The sequence below is a fragment of the Coffea arabica genome, chromosome 11e, assembly GCF_036785885.1.
Source record: "Coffea arabica cultivar ET-39 chromosome 11e, Coffea Arabica ET-39 HiFi, whole genome shotgun sequence".
Classification (NCBI taxonomy): domain Eukaryota; kingdom Viridiplantae; phylum Streptophyta; class Magnoliopsida; order Gentianales; family Rubiaceae; genus Coffea; species Coffea arabica.
In genome coordinates this window covers 11,983,866-12,007,895 of record NC_092331.1, presented here as the reverse complement: position 1 = coordinate 12,007,895, position 24,030 = coordinate 11,983,866, and the positions used below count along the sequence as shown (strand labels likewise).

The window sequence follows — 24,030 nt, the reverse complement described above, 5'->3', positions numbered from 1 at the left end:
AAAGAAAGAGTTCAATGCCAAAGGAAAGAATAGGTTTCATACAATTTGGAAGGAATATTTGACTTTTTCACATGGCTAAAGAAAAGGAAAGCACTACTGAGAAAGAAACAGTTCAATGCCAAAAGAAAGAGAAGGCTTCGGTCAATTTGAAAAAAATATTAAGAGAAGGCTTCAACAATTTGCAAGAAATATTTGACCTTGCCACTTGTCAAATAATTAAGAAGTCACTTGGCAAAAGTAAAGGAAAGCACTAAACCTTCCTCCTTTCTTATATACAAGGTAGATATATATAGAAATTGTCCTCCATTAAGCCAAAAGCATAACTCAATAGTTCTACTTAACGTGACACTGCCACTGATCCTCATCACCAAGCTTTCCAGTATATTTACTAACAAATTATGTTAATGGTCCACCAACTGATTTACTAGAATATGTTTTTTGTCGTCCAATTTTAATTTGTGATAATTTAATCCACAAACTTATATATTTGTGTCAATTTAGTCCCTTCATGGCTGAGCAACCTAGTCAAATAAACAGTTTTAACGGGAAAATTTGCCAATTTACATGCTTGATCATGAACCCAAAACTAAAAAAAAACTCATGATCTTGAGATAGTCCATATATAAGGGCTACTTATCTTTTCCAAATATGTTCTTAAAACTTTCCAAGAATTCCATGTGCCATAACTTATTTTATAAATAAATTGCATACGTCAAAATGGGCTACAAGTACTGTTTTTGAGCAACCTGTTATTCACCCCAAATGTGTGTGTGTATGTGTGTTTTTTTTTTCTCTCACTATTTAGGCCTTAGAATACATTATGGCCATGTCGAGGCAGATAAGACCTTAGGCTGGTTGAGCTTGATGGTGGCGTTGTCAATTTTGGTTCTACTTGTTCTGGGAATGCCACCCAGAACAAAAAAAGCAAACGGGCACACAATTATAGAAGTTTACACTGGCTAGTGGAAATGCCGTGAATGGGAATGGCTGAGCAAATGGGATTTGGCGATGGAAATGGCCATTGTAACTAAAATTGTTCAAACTAGGTTAACACCAACTAGAGAAGGTTGATTTTGCATCTTGAATGAAAGATGAGGCGATCAATATCAACAATGTTTTGGACAGTTTCAATCCATATTCTATATTCATATCATGCACGTACAATATTTTATAACAAGTATTTGAAAATTGAAACTGTAAATCTAAGCACAAAACAACATCAATCAGTGACAAGTATTAGAAGCTTTTACTAGAGGATGTAATCTGAGGTATAAGCACTATCTAAGCAGTGTTGCAATGTGAAATTTGTAAGATAAGCTCAATTTGTATCAGGTTTAGTGGGAGTTTACAAAACGAGGTAAGCAAAAGCTTCTACAATCATCCTCAAGAAGTTTTGAAATGGCCACAGGCCTACAAGGAAGGACAAAAAAATGTTCTTCAGCTGAGACTCCCATCCTTGCCAAAAGGTCTGCACATGTATTAGCTTCTTGAAAGACATGTCTAAGGGTAGCTGATTGGAAGCTCCGCAAGATGATCCTGCAATCATTAAGAATGGGAGAGTAAACATGAGATTGAAGATTGTTATGTAAAAGCATATCTATAATCACCATGGTTCAAAGTCGCGGTCGCGGTCGCGATCGTGGTCCGGACCGTTTTACATCGGTCTTGACATGTCGGTCGCGGTCTCAGAGAGATGCAAATTTTGAAACATTTAATATTCTAAAAATTGTAAATAATATAAAAAAATATGATAAATAAAAATAATAACAAATTAGTAAAAATAATAAAATTTCGAGTTCACTCGAGGCGATTCAACCGAATCTATTTATTTCGGAGATGTCTCGGCCGAGTTCTCGGCAATCTATTATCTTGGAGTCATCTCGTTTCGATATCATATTGGAAAGTTTCGTTCCGATCGAGTCATCTCGGACTCAGCGGAGTCTTTGAACCATGATAATCACTCGAGCATCCAACTCAATGAGAGGATGGTTGATGTTTTTAAGGATTTAGTAAGGTTCAAGCCATGGCGTAGAGCCCAAAGTTATGCCACTATATATGTTGCCCATCCCAACTTTCTGATGAAGCTTCCTATCTATTCGCCCAAATGGTTTCAAATAATACCTCCAGCTCCAGCAGGTCCTGGGTTCCCTAAGTGTTCAGCCTGAGGTAAACTGTATTTGTATGCTATTTGTTACCAAGGCTTTTCCATAAAACACTACTTGGATGTAGACCTGTCAATTGGTTTGGGTTGGCCCAAACTCAACCAGATCAGCCCTAAATATGGTTGGTTGAACCAAATGCAATAGTGAGTTGAGTTGAACATAGGTCAAAACATTTTGTCCGATTTAAATGTAAGTTGACTTTGGGTTGCACTGAGCACAGACCACTTAACACTTGATCCAAACAATATACAAATTAGGGCTCATATGTGGGAATTAAGAAGATTTGTCCATCTAAATCCAATCAAATAATTGAAAACTAGATGGCTAATTTTATAATAAATTATTATTTTTTCAATCTCTAGTTGATAGAATTAAGGATGCTATGATAATTTTTTTTTTGTCGTGAAATTCAAACTTCTTTTGGATTTATAGAATCTTTATGGATTAGCTCATTGGCTGGTTGTTTAGCTTCACTAGATTTTGTGAACGTGAAAAATACATGACATGAGTTTGAACCTATTCGAATTAGGTCCAATACCATTTTTTTTTGTGTAAGCCAAGCATGAGCAGCAAAAAATCTGAGCTTCACTGAATTGAATTTGACTCAAAAGAATGATATTTTATATGAGCTAAATTTGAGCATGTCAGCTCACATAGCTCAATTGACAAACCTACTTGGATGGATACATACGAAAAAGATTTTAAGAGACTGCCGATACATTTCCTCATCCATAGATATCATACTCTGATCTCTACTTTTTGGCCTTACATATTTATTCTAGTTTTGTCACATCACTGCTATGGCAGACTTGGTACTGACTTCTTCCTTGCAAACACTATTTGTGTACTGCAAGAGTAATCACTAATAGATGTCCAAGTAAATATTATTGGTTTCATATTTTGCAATAGGATTCTGTATGTAATCAACTACAAAGAATCTCGAGCTAGAAAGCAAGAATTGTTCAGATATCACATTTAGAGTTTGGTGCTCTCTACCATTTTGAAATGGTTTGATAAAGCAGCTTTTTGATCTAATGCTTGCTATGTAGTTTTAAGATGGATACACCCAAGAAAGCCAAGAAATAGAAAATAATGACGTTTAACTTGAACATCGATATGTACATTGAATATCACTTCAAAACCACGTTCTTCTGTTATCCTCTTTCTGGTGCTCAGGGGCAAAAAAGTTTTACACCACAAAGATCTAAATAGCTTGTATCTGTCAAAATTGTACCATCTCAGCAGTGCTATTGAACTCGGAAATAAGAACCAAAATCAACAACAGATTCAAACTACCCATGCATCCTCTCTTCAAATAAACTTACACTCTTCCTGCCATTTCTGCTTGCATGAGAAGATCACTGAATTGAAGGTCCAGCACCGGATCTGAAATCCTTGCTCCAATTGAAAAGACCATGCCAGGCTTCAAGTTTGGAACATCTAATCATGACCATTTAAAGCCAGAGCTGCAACTCTCTTCAGTGATTCACCTGCTTTCATTAAGTCATCTTCCGTATGAGCAGCAGAGACAAACAATCTTATGCCCACAGGCAATTTGCATTTGTCAAGAGTTGATCTTCTTGAAGTAGCGACCAAAACAGAGTCTTCCTTAAGTACCTGCACGCACTAGATTTATTACAACTTTGATTTTCAAGATAAAGGACAGATCAGGGGAGTGGTTTCCAAGTTACAGGATTAAACTAAATCAGGTAGACCAATTAGGAAAGTCATAATATTTACTGGATGAGGCAAAGAACAAAAACTTACATGTTGAGCTATATCTTCAAGCACCTGAAGGTCACCTTTCAAGGAACCCGTTGACTTCTTTAATCGGAGAAAAACAATCGGAGATGCCAGATCACTTGCTATCTCAAGCCCTTGAATATCGGATAGCCCTGCAAGCAATGTATGAAATGAAGAGCATATTTTTCATAGTTGTGGGATGCAAGGTAAATAACAAGAATTGAAAAACTGAACGAACCTCTACATAGTGTGCCAATATTTTTCTTCAGTTTCATGATAAGATCAAGATTTTCTTCCAGGATATCAATTGCAGTAATTGCAGCACTTGTTAGGTAAGGGGGCAAAGAAGCAGAAAAGACATAACCAGAACTGCTAAGCCGCTGCCCAAAATATGCATTGGGTAAGCATTAGTGCAAAGACCTTAACATCTCAAGGGAAACTGTTACTGAATGTAGAGTATTAGTAATTTTATGTGTTGCACTATACCCTCTTCAATGCAAGAATTGTAATTTACAACATTAAACAGATAAAGTATACATACTTGGTGGTCAATGACTCTTGCACTCCCAGTGCATACTCCTCCCTCTGTTGCCAATGCGTGCCCCATAGCCGCCGTTATGATATCAATCTTGCCAACCTACAAGCGGACACAAATATAAAACCACAAACAGGGACCTTTTAACTAATTTAACTTGGAATAAATACAAAGTCATTACCGGAACTTTGCAGTACTCAGTTAAACCTCTACCAGAACTGCCAAGCACACCCATTGAATTGCTCTCATCCAGTAAAACGCGGAAGCGATAATTTTCCTTGAGTCTAATGATTTCATCTAAGGGAGCAATTTGGCCAGAATTCTGTAATTAAGCTAAGCCATTCAGAATAACACATCATTCGTCAAATAGAAGCCAGTCAGGAAAAAAATCAGCAGTTAGCATGTAAGACATGAAAAACACAAAGAAAAGAAAAGAAAAGAGCAATATCAGCCAGTGGGCTTCTACCCAGACCATTTTCCTAACATCACACAGGACATCCATTAGTGCTACTGATATGCGCCATGCTACCCACTAGATTTCATGATGGACTGTCATGCCATATCATGTGTAGTAAGTATTACTTGCTCGCTAAAATTTTCCTGCCATGTATCTAACGTACACCTGTGCATTAATGCTTTTACCAGACATGTCAACATGACCCCATCACGTTGTCCTCTCCTGTGAATAACACACACGCACACACTCTGTGACGACCCCACCTCCCCCTAAGGCGTACCAGAGGATTCGGCGGACCGCCTGCCCAACTCTCGTCAGGACTCACTCACTCGAATCACATGCACACAACCAAGAACCATAGATAACATTCACAATTCAAGCTTATAATTTACATTGATAGAAAACTAGGTACAAAGTCTCGATAAACTTAAACTAGTTCAAAACGTATACAGTCCAAGTACAAAATGTTCCATTCGAGGAATAGCGCGAGTACAAAATCAAAATTCAAAACAAAGTCTAAAGTAACTAGACTACGCTAGCCTTTACACTTCTCACGCTTCGCTCGTACCCCTGTAAGGAAAACAAAACTAATAGGGTGAGTCGAAACTCAATGAAGTTTCAAATATCAAATTGGCCAATAAAGCAAATAATAACATAGTAATAGTGAATTAGCGAGCAAACAAGTCAAATCAGGGACAATAGTACTTCAATTAGCCAAGAAATATCAGATTTGCATTCATATATAAGGATACGGTAATCATATCTCGGCTCCATTCCACCTTGATCAATTAGTAGTTGACTCTCCGTCAACTTTCACGTAATAACAAGTCCAAAATAAACTTCACTACACGCCAATTTCCGTCCACCGATCAACCCCCTTTTTCGGGCCCGCACGTCACACAAAACACGGGTGGTAATACTCGAGTATACCGTTTAGTCGAGGAGATAGCACTCCACTCGACATTACAAGTGACCCAGGGTTTGTTATCTAATCGACCAGGCCCTTGTCGGCTCGACTCGATTAACTAGCCACAGGATTTCTAGAATTCCAGGCAAAACATATTTCAAGTACATATACAACAAGTCAAGTACGATCAATAGCAAGAACAAGTCATACTAGGGCAAGTGCGGTAAAGTACACCCTTGCCTTATCATTTATTTTCATGTAATCAAACAAGTCAAGTAAGGAACACATGTATCAAGTACAATCGGATATTTGGAAGCACTCACCACAATAGTGCTTCTAGTTCTCGCGTCGAGGTGGTACTCCGGATTTGGAGTCCAAATCTGCGATAAAATTTCAGTTTGAGAACTTTGAAACACGAGTAGGATTCGAAATTTAAACGTTCCGTTCATTAAGAATCGACCAATTGAAATTCATTTGAAAGACACTCGTGAAACACTTGCTCGCTTTTCAAATCGTAAGGTTTTGTAACATAGATGCTTGGAAATAACACTTGAGTTGAAAGTACAAGGAAATTCAAGTTTACATTGGCCATTATGTCTTTTCCTCAAGGGTACAAGTTCGGCCATGTCCTAACGTATAACTCTCGCTAAACAAAGTAGCAAAGGTCCTTGCCAGTTCAAGTGATAATCACTTAGCCTTTACTCAAGTCGCTAATATAGTTTTCTAGTCCTCGAGTAAAAATTCGGGCAGCATGCCCTTTGTGTTTACCTAATTTTCCAGCCATTTAGGCATCATTATTTTTCCTCAACCAAAACCCAACATCACATATAGCAGCAATTCATGTCAAGAGTCGTTTTATAGGCTCACAATATCATAATAACAAGAATCACAACAGTAACAAGTGCAGAAATTCAATTTAGCACAAGACAGATTCGACGTATGAATGCGGAAATAACATATCCGAGACTACGCTTATCGGATTGAGGCGCAACCTATGCCATTTCGAAGCTAAGACACAGGGCTACAATGTTCATGAAGGTCACTTAGTCCAGTTTCTAGTGCAACTTAGTCAAATTCTCAAATTACAAAACCAAAATCTAACTTGTCGGCTTTTCAACCACGTTACACTGTAATGGACATATCTCAGAGTACAAAAGTCCAATTCAGGTGTTCTTAGAGGCATTTGAAAGCTAAGACAGAATGCTACAACTTTCATGTTTTGGCAAAATGCTAAATCAGTACGTATCCTAGTGAAAAAAATATGATAAACTGGACAAACTGATCACACGGACTGATGGGGAAATACTTAAAACAGTAAGGGTATTTTGGACTTTTCACGACCTACGTTGCTCCGATTGAGCTGAAATTTTGTAGACACCTATAAAATACCATTCTCTACAACTTTCATTCTTTGACCTAAGGCCAATTCGGCCTCTAACATAGGGTTACAAATTCGGACAGAATGTTGGGGAAAATTTTCCAGATTCTGGAATTTTTTGTAATCAATGGAACTTTCTCAATTTTCTTGTTCTAATCACTACCGAAGCCCCTTATAAAACCTCAATTGTAATATATATACTTCATACATCAAATTGGGCAGAAATTCCCCAAGCCCTAGTTCATCATATAAAAAGGGGAAAACTTCCAAATTCATCACACCCTCTTGCATAATCATGAAATCAAGCCAAAACTTAAGCTAAATAAACATCTTAAAGCAAAATTTAAAGCAACAAAGATCATGATCAAATGTTTGTACCTCAAAAGCAAGGCTTGATAGAGTGATCCTTCACCTCCTTTTGATATTTCTTGGTTCCTCAAGCTTCTCAACTCACACTTAGTACTTTAATCGGTTTAGAATTGGATTTGTTACTTGGGTTGAAGCAAATCAAGAAGGAAATAGAGTGTTTTCCCTTAGTGTTTTTCTTCTCCTTCCTCTCGGCCAGCAGCAGCAAATGAAGAGGAAAATTGCTGAATTTTGGTGTTTAAATGGAAAGACTAAGTCTTGGTCAAGAACCACCTTTCTTTTTTTCTCTTTCTTTCCTTGCATTTTAAGCCTCATAATTCGGTCAAGGCTGCTGCAATTTAAGAAGATATTTGGCTCACAAGTCAATAAGCTTATTTGGTAAGAAAAATGGTGGTCAAGTGGTGCGTTCAATCGGTAGTGCGCGGGACCCGCCGGTTCGCGCCGTTTTTCTTAAAAACTCACGTACTAGTGTTTTTACTTCCCATTCACTAACCTTATATCATTGCCACTAATCACATATTATTTCTCACTTAAAAGTCACTTTTAATCCCCAAAATTAATCCTTACTCTGTACCGAAAATTCATCCGGCGAAAAATCGCGAAAACCCTAATTTTGCTCCAAACTTGAAACCGAAGCGTAAAACTCTATTTTCTAGGTTTATTTACACTTAGTATGAAATATTTGGGTAGTGGACTTTGATAAATAATAATTTTCAAATAAAAGGGTATTTTTGAGAAAAATACAAGAAATTTGCGAGTCCTCACATTTGAGGTGAGGTCGTCACAGGTGGTATCAGAGTCTAGGTTATGAATTGATCTAGGTAGATTGAGTGCTTGATACGATAGGCTAGGGTTTTATCCTTGAGCTTAGCCTTTAGCCTTGTTTTCTTCGTGTTGCTTACTTACTTTTGCAATGTTATTTGCAAACTTAGGTGATGGCAGATGCTGACGCTTCCGGGGGTGCGGGGCCATCCCAGCCCGTACCTACTGACATACCTTCGGACGCTCCTGCTGGCGAGCCCTATCTAGAGAGGCCCGTCTCTCGCGTGATTACATACCAGGACGTTCCCGGTGGGCCGGTACAGCGGTGGTCCCCAGCGCGTAAGATCCGACGCTGCGATTGCTGGAAGACCTACTCCTATCCTGACCGAGTGGTGCTCGCAGTGGATGACGAGCGGAGACGATTGGGTAGCACCAATCGTAGGTGCTATACTGAGATAGAGCATCTTCGAACTACACTACGAGACCAGGGAGTCCGGATCCGAGAGTTGGAGGCCTCGGTTCTGGAGAAGCAGCAGCGGACCGATACTTTCCGCGAGCAGGCTCAGGCAGCGACTGGACGTCTGATGCGAGTAGTTGGAGATACGAGATCGGACTGGCCACATTCTGACTGAGTGCGAGGCGTTAGTGGACGATGTGCTCCAGGACTTGGCCGGAGATGGCCAAGCGCCTGTAGCTCCTGCCGTTCCCGGTGCTCCTGAGGAGGATTCAGAGGAGGATCCTGAGGAGGACCCGGAGGAGGAGCTGAGTGCGTCCTCAGAGTCAGTTGGGTCGGCGTCTAGCCAGACCACTTGTTAGGATCAGGATTTGAGGAGTTTTTGTGGGATAGTTAGGAACATAGTGGGACGACACGTCTCCTTTTGTTTTTGACTTAGACGTGTCTTGATGGATGTAAATACCTTTTGTTCTATGTTCCTTGGCTGTGATAGCCTCTGACTATGTGACTTGTTGGCCTGTATATATGACTTGTTTGTTATGTAAATAAAGTGCTTGTTTCTTACGTGTTTATTTGCCTCTAGTTATATTGTTGTAACGCGATATATGAGTCGTACCTTACCCTGTTTATATGTTTCTAGTTGGTTAACTCTCAACATGGAAGATAAGAGAAGTCGGACCAAGAAAGCTAACCGAGAACGCGGTTCTAGGCGAGGCCGTGAGGGTGAACAAGTACAGGAACCGGTGCCTGAACCGAGAGAGGAAAGGGAGGCAGCGGTTGAGCAGCAACCTGAACCCCAGACTGCCGGGGGAGATCAGGTGGCCACTGCCATCCAACAGATGACTAATATTTTAGCCCGGTTGATGGAACAACAGGGTCAAGGCCCTGTAAATCAACCTAGGGACCCCGATTTGGGGCAGGATAGAGCCTTGGAGAGATTTCAGAAGTTCTCCCCACCCAAATTCTTAGGAGGACCAGACCCGGATGGGGCTGAGAAATGGCTGGAGGCCATGATAAATATTTTTGCTGCCCTGAACTATACAGAGGAGAGGCAGGTTCAATTTGCTGTATTTCAGTTCGAGGGGCCAGCTAGGGCCTGGTGGAATGTAGTAAGGGCCAAGTGGGAGAGAGAAGGAACTGCATGGACTTGGCTCAACTTTGTGCTGAATTTTAACGAGAAATATCTTCCCCTATTGTCCAGGAAAAGCGAGAGGACGATTTCATTAAATTTCGCCAAGGAATGATGAGTGTAACTGAGTATGAGACTCAGTTTACCAAATTGTCTAAATTTGCCCCCGAGCTGATTGCTACGGAACCAAGGAAAGTACGGAGGTTTATACAAGGACTAAATGTGGAATTACAAGAAGCCCTAGCGGCAACTCAGATCAATACGTTTACGGAGGTCTTGGAAAAGGCCCAAAGGATAGAAACTGCTAGGACCCACGTGAAGAATTTCCACGCCAAACGAAAAGGGGGATCTAGTGGAGCCCAAGGGTCTGTGCGGAGTGATCAAAACGCACCACCTGCCAAGTCTGGTCGTGGGGCTGGAGGTGGACGGTTTTCGAGTGCGTTTAGGGGAGGTGCTCCGAGAGGAGGTACTCAGAGAGGAGGTGCCCAGAGGGGAGGCCAAGGTGGTAGATGACAAGGTAGAGGAATTCCACAGGGAGGTCAGACCTCTACTCCCCGAGTAACATGTGGATACTGTGGAAAATCGAATCATACTGAGGATGAATGTTGGCGAAAGGCTCGGAAGTGCCTAAGGTGTGGAAGTACAGAGCACCAGATAGTCAACTGCCCGTTGATTAGTGATACTCAGTCGACTGCCAGGTCAAACCCAAAGCCGACCAATGCTGGAAGGGCTAGGTCGAGGGTTCCGGCCAGAGTATATTCACTGGACCAACAATCCGTGCCTGAACCCACGGAGGTAGTAGAAGGTACGATTCCTGTTTTTCACCGGTTAGCCAGAATTTTGATAGACCCCGGTGCTACTCACTCTTTTGTTAATCCTGCATTTATGCTTGGAATTGATTTAAAAGTTGAAAGGTTACCTTATGACTTAGAGGTAAGAACACCTACGGGTAATCAAATCTTGCTGGCAAATAAGGTGTATAAGAATTGTGATATTTGGGTTGGTGAACGAAAATTGGTAATGGACCTCATTAATCTAGCCATTAAAGGGTACGATGTTATCCTAGGTATGGATTGGCTAGCCCATTATCATGCTCGAGTAGATTGTAAGATGAAAGTGGTCGAATTTTGTATACCGGGAGAGGCAACTCTAAAGCTTGATGTGAGGGGTATGATAGCCTCTTCTGCACTTATTTCAGGTATAAGGGCTAGGAAATTGCTTAGTCGTGGGGCACGTGGTTACCTAGCTTTTCTAATTAATACTCCAGGAGAAAAGATTAAGTTGGAAGACATGCCAGTAATCAGTGAATTCCCGGACGTATTTCCGAAAGAGTTGGAGTCTCTGCCGCCCGAAAGGGAGATTGAATTTAAAGTTGATTTAGTACCCGGAACCACTCCCATCTCTAAAACTCCTTATCGTATGGCACCTGCTAAGCTTAAGGAGTTGAAGGTGCAATTGCAGGACTTGCTAGAACGAGGGTTTATTCATGAGAGCGAGTCCCCGTGGGGAGCTCTATTGTTATTTGTTAAGAAGAAAGACGGGAGTTTAAGGTTGTGCATTGACTATCGAGGGCTGAATGCAGTAACTATTAAGAATAAATATCCTTTGCCCCACATCGATGAGTTGTTTGATCAGTTACAAGGGGCTGTAGTGTTTTCTAAATTGGATCTGCGACAAGGGTACTATCAGTTGAGAATTAGAAAGGAGGATGTGCCAAAAACGGCATTCAACACTCGATATGGGCATTTTGAGTTCGCAGTGATGCCTTTTGGTTTAACCAATGCCCCAGCGGCATTCATGGATCTGATGCATCGAGTGTTCAAACCTTACTTGGATAGGTTTGTAGTGGTGTTCATTGATGATATCTTAGTGTATTCGAGGTCAAGGGAGGAGCATGAACAACATTTGCGGATAGTGCTACAAACCCTAAGAGAGCACCAACTGTTCGCTAAATTCAGTAAGTGTGAATTTTGGTTGGAAAGTGTGGCGTTTCTAGGTCACATAATTTCGAAAGATGGCCTTGCTGTAGACCCGGCGAAAGTGGAAGCTGTGGCTAAATAGAAGCGGCCAAAAAATCCTACAGAGGTGCAAAGTTTTCTAGGCTTGGCAGGGTACTACCGCAGATTTATAAAGAATTTCTCGAGAATTGCAGGACCCTTGACTAACTTGACTAAGAAACAGGGAAAGTATATTTGGGATGTTAAGTGTGAAAGTAGTTTCCAAGAGCTTAAGAAACAATTGACTGTGGCTCCAGTTTTAGCTTTGGCCAGTGGGAGTGATAGTTATACGGTTTATACCGATGCTTCGAAAGAAGGGCTAGGATGTGTATTGATGCAGAATAGGAATGTGATTGTCTATGCATCTCGGAAATTAAAACCTCATGAGCAGAATTATCCGACCCATGATTTGGAGCTTGCAGCTGTAGTATTCGCTTTGAAGAAATGGCGACATTATCTTTATGGTGTAACTTTTGAGGTTTATACGGATCATAAGAGCCTTAAGTATCTATTTTCTCAGAAGGAGTTAAATCTAAGACAACGTCGATGGGTAGAGTTCTTAGAGGATTATGACTGTACAATTAACTACCATCCTGGAAAAGCCAACGTTGTAGCAGATGCTTTAAACCGGAAAGCTCAACTAGCAAGTTCCTTAGTAAGAGAGTGGAGCCTGTTGGAGGATATTTGTGAGTGGAAACCTCGTTTGGAATCGAAGAGGGTGATTTTTTGAAATATTGAGGTGAAGTCGGCATTGATGGAACGAATCAAAGAGGGTCAAGTAAAGGACCCAATGGTACAAAAGTGGATAGAAAAGGTGGAGAAAGGGGAGTTACCTAATTTCAATCTAAGCCCTGATGGAATCTTAAAGTTTCGAAATCGTATCGTGGTACCTAGGGATGAGGAATTGAAAAGGGAGATTTTGGAGGAATCACATTGCTCTAGGTATACGGTGCACCCAGGGAATAATAAGATGTACCGAGATCTTAGAAGTCTGTATTGGTGGGAAAATATGAAGGCGGAAATTGCCCAGTTTGTGCAAAAATGTCTTACGTGCCAACAAGTAAAAGCTGAGCATCAAAAGCCGTCAGGATTGTTACAGCCTTTAGAGATCCCTGAATGGAAATAGGAAAATATAACGATGGATTTTGTGTCAGGATTGCCACGAACACAAAAGGGGCATGATGCAATTTGAGTGATAGTGGATAGATTAACTAAGACTGCACATTTTCTGCCAGTGAATATGAAATATCCTTTGGAGAAACTTGCTAAACTTTATATGGATGAGGTAGTGAGACTACATGGGGTACCAGTGAGTATTGTATCGGATAGAGACCCTAGGTTTGTATCCCGATTTTGGCAGAAATTGCAAGAGGCTATATGAACTAAATTAAGCTATAGTACAGCGTATCATCCGCAAACTGATGGACAATCTGAGAGAACCATTCAAACTCTTGAGGATATGCTGAGAGCCTGTACTGTGGATTTTAGAGGAAGTTGGAGCCAATACTTAACTTTGGTTGAGTTCGCGTATAACAATAGTTATCATTCCTCTATTCAAATGGCCCCATATGAAGCATTGTATGGACGAAGATGTCGATCTCCAATCCATTGGGAGGAAGTAGGAGAGAGAAAAATTATAGATCCGACCACAATACCATGGGTTGAGGAAGCGTACGAGAAAGTAAAAATGATTCGCCAGAGGCTTCAAACAGCCCAAAGCCGTCAGAAAAGCTATGCCGATCATAGAAGGAAAGACTTGGAGTTTGAAATTGGGGATAAGGTGTTTCTTCGGATTACACCATTAAAAGGAAAGATCAGAGCAGGAAAAGGGAAAAAGTTGCAACCACGATATATAGGACCTTTCAATGTACTTCAGCGAATAGGAAAAGTGGCTTATCGACTTGAGCTACCAGCTAGTTTGTCTAGGATCCATGACGTTTTCCATGTTTCTTTGCTTAAGAAATATCATCCGGATCCAACTCACATTTTGCCACCTGAAGATGTTGAACTTGACGAGTCCCTAACGTATGAAGAACGACCTATTCAAATACTGGATCGAAAGGTGAAGGACCTGAGAAACAAGCAGATTCCTTTAGTAAAGGTTCAATGGAAGCATCATGAAGTGGAAGAAGCAACTTGGAAGTTAGAAAAGGACATGCAAGAGAAATATCCCGACCTGTTCACGACCAAAGGTATGAATTTCGAGGTCGAAATTCTTTTCAGGGGGAGAGAATGTGAGGACTCGCAAATTTCTTGTATTTTTCTCAAAAATACCCTTTTATTTGAAAATTATTATTTATCAAAGTCCACTACCCAAATATTTCATACTAAGTGTAAATAAACCTAGAAAATAGAGTTTTACGCTTCGGTTTCAAGTTTGGAGCAAAATTAGGATTTTCGCGATTTTTCGCCGAATGAATTTTCGGTACAGAGTAAGGATTAATTTTGGGGATTAAAAGTGACTTTTAAGTGAGAAATAATATGTGATTAGTGGCAATGATATAAGGTTAGTGAATGGGAAGTAAAAACACTAGTACGTGAGTTTTTAAGAAAAACGGCGCGAACCGGCGGGTCCCGCGCACTACCGATTGAACGCACCACTTGACCACCATTTTTCTTACCAAATAAGCTTATTGACTTGTGAGCCAAATATCTTCTTAAATTGCAGCAGCTTTGACCGAATTATGAGGCTTAAAATGCAAGGAAAGAAAGAGAAAAAAAGAAAGGTGGTTCTTGACCAAGACTTAGTCTTTCCATTTAAACACCAAAATTCAGCAATTTTCCTCTTCATTTGCTGCTGCTGGCCGAGATGAAGGAGAAGAAAAACACTAAGGGAAAACACTCCATTTCCTTCTTGATTTGCTTCAACCCAAGTAACAAATCTAATTCTAAACCGATTAAAGTACTAAGTGTGAGTTGAGAAGCTTGAGGAACCAAGAAATATCAAAAGGGGGTGAAGGATCACTCTATCAAGCCTTGCTTTTGAGGTACAAACATTTGATCATGATCTTTGTTGCTTTAAATTTTTCTTTAAGATGTTTATTTAGCTTAAGTTTTGGCTTGATTTCATGATTATGCAAGTGGGTGTGATGAATTTGGAAGTTTTCCCCTTTTTATATGATGAACTAGGGCTTGGGGAATTTCTGCCCTATTTGATGTATGAAGTATATATATTACAATTGAGGTTTTATAAGGGGCTTCGGTAGTGATTAGAACAAGAAAATTGAGAAAGTTCCATTGATTACAAAAAATTTCAGAATCTGGAAAATTTTCCCCAACATTCTGTCCGAATTTGTAACCCTATGTTAGAGGCCGAATTGGCCTTAGGTCAAAGAATGAAAGTTGTATAGAATGGTATTTTATAGGTGCCTACAAAATTTCAGCTCAAACGGAGCAACGTAGGTCGTGAAAAGTCCAAAATACCCTTACTGTTTTAAGTATTTCCCCATCAGTCCGTGTGATCAGTTTGTCCAGTTTATCGTATTTTTTTCACTAGGATACGTACTGATTTAGCATTTTGCCAAAACATGAAAGTTGTAGCATTCTGTCTTAGCTTTCAAATGCCTCTAAGAACACCTGAATTAGACTTTTGTACTCTGAGATATGTCCATTACAGTGTAACGCGGTTGAAAAGCCGACAAGTTAGATTTTGGTTTTGTAATTTGAGAATTTGACTAAGTTGCACTAGAAACTGGACTAAGTGACCTTCATGAACATTGTAACCCTGTGTCTTAGCTTCGAAACGGCATAGGTTGCGCCTCAATCCGATAAACGTAGCCTCGGATATGTTATTTCCGCATTCATACGTCGAATCTGTCTTGTGCTAAATTGAATTTCTGCACTTGTTACTGTTGTGATTCTTGTTATTATGATATTGTGAGCCTATGGAACGGCTCTTGACATGAATTGCTGATATATGTGATGTTGGGTTCTGGTTGAGGAAAAATAATGAAGCCTAAATGGCTGAAAAATTAGGTAAACACAAAGGGCATGCTGCCCGAATTTTTACTCGAGAATTAGAAAACTATATTAGCGACTTGAGTAAAGGCTAAGTGATTATCACTTGAACTGGCAATGACCTTTGCTACTTTGTTTAGCGAGGGTTATACGTTAGGACATGGCCGAACTTGTACCCTTGAGGAAAAGACATAATGGCCAATGTAAACTTGAATTTCCTTGTACTTTCAACTCAAGTGTTATTTCCAAGCATCTATGTTACAAAACCTTACGATTTGAAAAGCGAGCAAGTGTTTCACGAGTGTCTTTCAAATGAATTTCAATTGGTCGATTCTTAATGAACGGAACGTTTAAGTTTCGAATCCTACTCGTGTTTCAAAGTTCTCAAACTGAAATTTTATCGCAAATTTGGACTCCAAATCCGGAGTACCACCTCGACGCGAGAACTAGAAGCACTATTGTGGTGAGTGCTTCCAAATATCCGATTGTACTTGATACATATGTTCCTTACTTGACTTGTTTGATTACATGAAAATAAATGATAAGGCAAGGGTGTACTTTACCGCACTTGCCCTAGTATGACTTGTTCTTGCTATTGATCGTACTTGACTTGTTGTATATGTACTTGAAATATGTTTTGCCTGGAATTCCAGAAACCCTGTGGCTAGTTAATCGAGTCGAGCCGGCAAGGGCCTGGTCGATTAGATAACAAACCCTGGGTCACTTGTAATGTCGAGTGGAGTGCTATCTCCTCGACTAAACGGTATACTCGAGTATTACCACCCGTGTTTTGTGTGACGTGCGGGCCCGAAAAAGGGGGTTGATCGGTGGACGGAAATTGGCGTGTAGTGAAGTTTATTTTGGACTTGTTATTACGTGAAAGTTGACGGAGAGTCAACTACTAATTGATCAAGCTGGAATGGAGCCGAGATATGATTACCGTATCCTTATATATGAATGCAAATCTGATATTTCTTGGCTAATTGAAGTACTATTTTCCCTGATTTGACTTGTTTGCTCGCTAATTCACTATTACTATGTTATTATTTGCTTTATTGGCCAATTTGATATTTGGAACTTCATTGAGTTTCGACTCACCCTATTAGTTTTGTTTTCCTTACAGGGGTACGAGCGAAACGTGAGAAGTGTAAAGGCTAGCGTAGTCTAGTTACTTTAGACTTTGTTTTGAATTTTGGTTTTGTACTCGCGCTATTCCTCGAATGGAACATTTTGTACTTGGACTGTATACGTTTTGAACTAGTTTAAGTTTATCGAGACTTTGTACCTAGTTTTCTATCAATGTAAATTATAAGCTTGAATTGTGAATATTATCTATGGTTCTTGGTTGTGTACACGTGATTCGAGTGAGTGAGTCCTGGCGAGAGTTGGGCAGGCAGTCCGCCGAACCCTCTGGTACGCCTTAGGGGGAGGTGGGGTCGTCACACACTCTCTCTCTCTCTCTCTCTCGCCCTTGTGTTACTTTGTCTATTTCTGTCTACTGCCTTGATCAGAGCCAAATTTACGCAATGCCTCTTTAACGGTTTACAACTAAAAAGATAAGACATACTTTTAACAACTCAGCAACTTGGGACAATGCAGAGTGAGGAGAGAAATTTTCATCAAGATGAGTGAGAGGGCAAAGGGAATATCATACTAGATATCGATTGCTTCTAAGACATGATGGACAATGCAGAGTGAGGACAGAAATTTTCATCAAGGTGAGTGAGAGGGCAAAGGGAATATCATGCTAGATGACATGTTTCTAAGGGAATATCGATTGCTTCTAAGACATGACATGTTTAAGGATGGTTAATGGATGATGTCACAACAAACTGAATAATACCTGATACACTGCTTCAACCACAATATAGCGCCTCAGCTTCTCTGCACGCTTGTTCCCTTTGGTGACCTTCTCTAGCATATCTCTTAAAGACTCCATGTCATTGTGTTTGAAATATACTACTGTACTTCTGGAAAGCTGAAGGCCATTTTGAATTGCCCAGTGCACACCCTCATCCCTGCAAGAGCAACAATCCCTTTGACAACTCATACAAAACCTTTCAGACAAATTATTGTGATAAATTTGCAAGTCAACAGCTGAAAGAAACAGATATACAAAATTTGGATGAATCATGACCGACTAACATCATGTAATGATGATTGATGCCTTGTACCATGAGGGAACGGGTAGACAAGATATAACTATCACATAAATAATATCCAACATCATTGCTCAACAGGGTGGCTAATATATGCAACAAAGTAGCATGAACGAAAAGAAGAATAAGATGATGATGATAAGAGACAGAAAAAATTAATTAGGAAAGCAGGAGGAAAAAGTCAAAAGAAGTGGCAAAGAAACAGAAGATAACCAAAACTTTGAAAGGAAGAGATGTTTCAGTACCTAAAATTTATCAGCAATTCTACTAAGACATTTTAATCCCCTTTACATAGTGCCATTAATGATATGTACTTGGACTCAGATCCCCAAGCAAAGAAACATCAGTAGATGATTAATTCCTGCTATTCATTAATGAGCTAAAAACAGAAAAATCAGAAACACTCACGCAACAATGACATCTCCCTTCTTGCAAAATGCTGGAATGGCACTAAACATGGTGGAAAGTCCATAAGAGTAAAGTATGGAATCTGGAGTGCCCAAAAACTTTGCTATTCTGGCCTCACAATCAAGGTGGACATCTGTACCAAAGATTAAAAGATAATTGAGTGTCACAATGCCAAGTTAAGGGAGAAAATTTCAACCATGCTCATTGCAGTTCTGTAAATGATTAAATTAATTTATACCTATTGTTCCATAAAATCCACGAGGACCACAAGAACCGGCACCATATTTCTCCAATGATTCTGTACATGCTTCCTGTTGCACAAGTTAGGAATAAGGGATCTGTTTAAGAAAATTCAACAGCACAAGATACCATTGACAGGAAAAGTAGCTTCTCCTTACAAGTAACTTGCCATGTCCGACTAATCCTAGGTAATTTGCTGAAGCAAAGTTAATAACTTCTGTGCCATTAATTAACGTATGTGACCCTGCAGCACTGCAAAGATACACCTGTTAATCACAATGTAGTCTTAACTGCAGTAAAATCAGAAATTGAGATACTCAAAGGAATTGTTTACTTAAACAAGTGAAGCATCACTGCTTTATTCATCACCTGGAGTCATACCATCACAGAACCAACTATTGGAATGAGGCCATTGAAACAGATGGACCCATTTCATTCAATAAAAATCAGTTAAAATTGCATATTTCCTGTCACACTTACTTTACTTATACTATCCTTTTCCTTGACAATTTCCAGACAAAATTCTATACTTCTATTTACCCCTTAAAAAAAGTCCAACTTTACTAACCATGGTCCTCACAAAAGCCAAACTTGAACATGAAATTACTATGTAGAGGCAGAATAGCCTGGCTTTACCTCTCCAATATCGGAGGTTCATATCTCATCTCATCTGTCATTTTAGGAATTAGAGGTTCAGGAACCCATTCATCACATAGCTCATCAATCTCCTGAAAATTATCAAAGTAAAGTGCACTTGTCAGATCAGCCTGGTGAACACAATTTAGAAGACGGAGACACCAAAATGTTAAGAGGTTGGATCCAGTCACAAGACATAGAATAATTCTTTCATGCAATTTAGGCTCCACAATTTTGTGCAAACTTCACCTTTGTATACTTTTATTGTGATAAGACAGGTAAGACCACATGCAGTGTAGCCCACCTTCTCATGGTCAGTTTTCTTTAAAGACAAAAAAAAATGTAAACTAATATCAATTAGTGAAAAAAGAGACACAAATTGAATTATTTTCAGACGCGCATGCGAGAGAGAGAGAGATTGCAACTTTAACATCATATAAATAGATACATATTAGGGCAAAACAAACTTACCATCTTTAGATGCACTACAAGTTCAAATATATGCACTTTGCAGTCTTTCTTTTCTGAAGTGCACCAACTTGATTGCATTTGGCTGAAGAAATCTTTCATGCTTCTCTCTCTCTCTCTTTAAAAAAAAATTCCTTGCTTTCATACAATGTGATATCTTTCTTCTATATCTCTCCAGAAAGGTTTATGTCTAAAAAATGCTATGATTCTACTCCTTTAAATCCTAAGACTCTCGGAAAGAAAATTTGGCATAGATGAATCTACCAAGCATCTTAGTCAAGAATGTTTGACACCAAAATTCCCACTCTAAGACATGATATGGATAAAGACTGGTCCAGAAAGAACATATACACCAGCCTTATGAGAACAGAGTAACATACATCAACAGAATCTTACAACATTCCTTTTGAGCAATAAACAAGCAATTTTCCTATAGACACATGCAATTCCAGTATCAACAACTTTACATCCAACTCTGAGTATTACTGCAGCCTAATAGCAACTCTCTTACCAGATAAAGAATCAACACATGGAAGTGAAGGAGAAAGAGAAACGCCCAGATCAAATTCTTTTTCTTTGTCTCAAAGGGAACAACACAACCTAGGCCAACTGAAAAAGTTAAAAAAATGCAAAAAGAAAGTCCTTTGGCAGCTAGGCATCCCTGACAAACCTTCTTTGTCAATGGTCTTTTAGGTGGTTTATAACTCTTCTGCGAAAGAAGAAAAACAATGACCACAATGAGAAGACCCTCCACAAATAGATGCCCTACAAGGAAATAGGAAATGTTATAAACCTCCGAAAAGAGGAGTAAGCATTTGAGCTTTATCTGGTTTCATGAAAAACCTCCAATATTCACTCCAAAGACAACAGCTCTTGCAAAAGGAGCATCAAAAACAAAAGTGAGCCAATCCGATGCAGCTTTTAACATATCCATAGCAATTGATGCCATTGTCCTTAGCTAAATTGCATAAATACAAGGAAACAGCATTCAACCTACAAAGAAGTAAAAAGAAAGACAAACCAAAAAAATTATCATATTGGTATCTACAAATTAAAGGTTGACTAATGGCCTAAAATGATAATGTCACCATCTCAAGCATAAAAAATAACAGATATATCTTGTTAGACATGAAAATCATCTAATATTCTCAACTTAGTAATGAATATATCCAATATCCAACTCTTTGGGGTTTGGGATTGGCAATAAGCATCCTACTTCTCCTAGTGACTGATATCTAGATAGATTCTTCATCTCCTTTACTTTTCCGCACATTCAACTAAAAGAAAGGAGATTTAACACTGAAAGATATTTTAACTGCCCTTGAAGATGCAATGTCAGCGTTACACTAGAAATTGCACCTCAAGGTCCGATAGCCGTAACACATTTCGACAAAGACACCATAAAATTCTGAGATTCTTTATGGTCTAAATGTCTGTAAAAATCCACCATACAATAGTCTTGATTATTACTCTAATCCAGAAAAAGTTATATACGATGAGTTTCATTGTCATAAGATATCAAAAACTTACTAAATGAGGCCTACAAGGCTTTCCAATCATGTGCAATATAGATATGTTTGAACTTTAAATCCCATAAATCTAGCTTATAGTAATGCTCCTGTTTTTAACTAATTCTGCATTCGAACTTAGCTTCATCTTACATTATTGTAAATTTAGTGCTAATAGCAATTAGAAACAGAATTACAAGCATAAAGATGAGATGTTTCTAGCCAGGGCAATAACTCCAATATATTCTTGCAATTAAACCATCCGACCTATATGATCAAGATCACATCCAATCAAACAGTAGCTCCTACAATGATTCATGAATGTGAAAAAGAGAAAAACCAGGAACATATTTGGGCAAATTGTAACACATTGAAACTGGTGATAACAGTGATTTAATCAGATCATATCAATCACTCAAGTAACAATCACATTCTAACATTTTCACCAAAAACTAACACTAATCAACAGCTTAGGAAAATTAAATCTAGTTAAACAGAGGAATTTTAGTGCAGGAGAATAATACAAAAGAGAAAGAGTTAATTTTATTAGTCTGTTTCATTTTTTTCTTTGCTGCACAAAGGAAAATTAAGTGTAATGCCTTTTATAGTTAAAAATCTTTATCAATTAATTTTGTAGTTATTACTTCTGACAAAGTTTGGCTGTTCGACCAGTAAACCCAGTGAACCAGCCACTTAACCGAGTTGGGTTTTTAATTTGATGGAACAAACAAAATGACCCAATAGGTGAAGCCGAACACATTATTTTTGATAAACATTTTTGTACCTCTTTAAATGTTTTGGATTTAAAAGACAACCCATTAGATGTAGTGACTGCAGGCTGTGTTATGTTGCTTGTATAAAATTATTTATTCAATACTTCTGAACTTTTGAAAGTCTATGCTATCAGGTAAATCATTCTCCTAATCTCATTTTAGTATTTCTTTTATTTTTTTTGGTATAAGATTATAAGAACCAACAACAATGGCAATAATAAAAGCCAATCACAACTCAAACTGGCCCACAAATTGTGGAAATTAAAACTCAATGAGAGAGATTTATGACAGTGCATCAATAGAATCAGAAACTCATCGTTTAGCAACGGGACAGCAGCATTCACATTTTGCAATCCTAATTTCTGTAAGAAAGAAAGCAGCTACCTTTTCTATTTTTCGTCTAAAAGCATCAACGAATCGAAATACAATAAACCAGAAAATACTGCTGTATCACTTTTGTTCAAGTTTATGTGAAAAAATCAGAATGTGCCCAAAATTTTTTATCAGTCAACCTGAAAATAAAGGAGAAGCTATTGCCTAAAATCCTCTACAGGTATATGAACAGTAAACCCAAAAATAATGCCAATTTACTCGCAGTTTCTATCCAAATCCATGTAAAACAATCAGAACAAACCAAACATTTTCTATCAAAAACCTGAAAAGAAAGCAGCTTTCTTAATGTATTTTCGTCTAAAAACCTCTACTGAATAATCAACCATTAAACAGAAAAGAATGCCTGATCAATACCACTTTATATTCCAATCAATAAAAATAACCAGAACACACCCAAAATTTTTGTCAAAAAACCAACAACCTAACCCCAAGGCAATGAACTCATATCGAAATGCAAATTGCAGTCTTAATTAATCAACTTACAACTTTCGAAACAATTAATAAACTAACCAACCACAACTTAGAGCACATTGTGAAAACCAATCAAACCAGAAAAAAAAAAAGAAAGAAAATTCAAATAAAAAAGAAGAAAACTTTGATATCCCAGAATCCGATAATTAGCAGAAGGGATCAGATGATGCGGAGGAAGAAGATTACCTGGGACATTGACGATACTAGTCTGTGCAAGAGGAGACCTCAGACTCTGATCATTTTGCTTCTGGGGTACAAGTAAGTGAAAAACAAAAGCAAGGGGGCTACTATGCAAATGATAAAGAAAATGTAAGTAATAGTTATTTAAAGGGATAATTTCAGAGACTTTCCTTGAGGTTTCTGGTTATTTTACTGGCCTCCCTCCAAGTTTCAAACATTACACTAATATCTCTTGACATTAATTATATTGTAACATTTAGATCCAATCAATAATTATAAAGTAATATTAAAAGAGAGAAAATAATGTGATTCCATCGGTGCCTTTCATTTACTATATTAGTTAATTAATTTAATACTAACTCATACTACATTAAAGGAAATTTTGATAGAAAATAGTTTATGTAACATCATTAGTTGAAACACCAGTATTGCCCTTACTTAAATGTTAAATCAAACGATAACTTAAGCTACCTTATACAAAACTATTAGGGTATTACATGGATAAATACAACAATCACAAGACAATAAAGTGGATATTTGTGCAAATCACAAGGGGATTAAGTAGATATTATGATTTCATCACACGCACTTTTAAAACGTGTGTAGTCTAATTCACCATAACTGATTATGCTTTTTTTTTCTATTTTTCACTTTAGATAAAAGTATAGGAGGATTATATAGTTATTTTGAAATTTAGAGTTGTCTGGCATTATGCAAAACCATAGGAAATTTGTATGTAATTTACCCAAAGATATTTCATTATTTTTATAGATGATTATTCAAATTATACATATGTATATCTGATGAAAACAAAAAATGAAGCTTTTGATAAATTTAAAAAATACAAAGCTATTGTTGAAAATCAAAAGGGAAAAAGCATTATGGTCCTTCTCTATCGAAGATGAATATTTTCCAGATTCCTTTTCTTTGTATTACGAAGAAAATGG

General features: G+C 38.4%; 1 protein-coding gene across 6 annotated transcripts; it reads right to left on the bottom strand.

Annotated features, from left to right (window-relative positions):
- Window positions 1–3,254: 3,254 nt before the first annotated feature.
- LOC113718002 (long chain base biosynthesis protein 1-like) lies at window positions 3,255–23,218 on the bottom strand. Of its 6 annotated transcripts, none has more exons than XM_027242890.2 (13): window positions 23,090–23,218; window positions 20,602–20,751; window positions 20,270–20,523; window positions 19,291–19,382; window positions 18,813–18,906; window positions 18,653–18,725; window positions 18,415–18,547; window positions 17,691–17,865; window positions 4,622–4,762; window positions 4,447–4,542; window positions 4,144–4,285; window positions 3,930–4,057; window positions 3,255–3,779 (listed from the first exon to the last, which is right to left on the bottom strand). In XM_027242890.2, the coding sequence occupies exons 2-13, from the start codon at window positions 20,705–20,707 to the stop codon at window positions 3,603–3,605; spliced, it is 1,611 nt and encodes a 536-aa protein (XP_027098691.1). In that variant the 5' UTR covers window positions 20,708–20,751; window positions 23,090–23,218; the 3' UTR covers window positions 3,255–3,602. The 6 variants fall into 6 exon arrangements, with proteins under 6 accessions (XP_027098691.1, XP_027098692.1, XP_027098695.1 ...); XM_027242891.2 differs by having other exon boundaries at window positions 20,429–20,523; XM_027242894.2 differs by lacking the exon at window positions 23,090–23,218 and having other exon boundaries at window positions 20,270–20,467; window positions 20,552–20,743.
- Window positions 23,219–24,030: the final 812 nt, after the last annotated feature.

Bases quoted from the DNA above. Each gene is read 5' to 3' on its own strand.
- LOC113718002 (XM_027242890.2), bottom strand. From the start codon at position 20,707: ATGGCATCAATTGCTATGGATATGTTAAAAGCTGCATCGGATTGGCTC. The intron at 19,383-20,269 runs GTAAGAGAGTTG...GATAATTTTCAG, and splicing joins ATGTGTTGATTCTTTATCTG to GAGATTGATGAGCTATGTGA. The intron at 3,780-3,929 runs GTAAGTTTTTGT...TAGTGCGTGCAG, and splicing joins TTGAAGATATAGCTCAACAT to GTACTTAAGGAAGACTCTGT.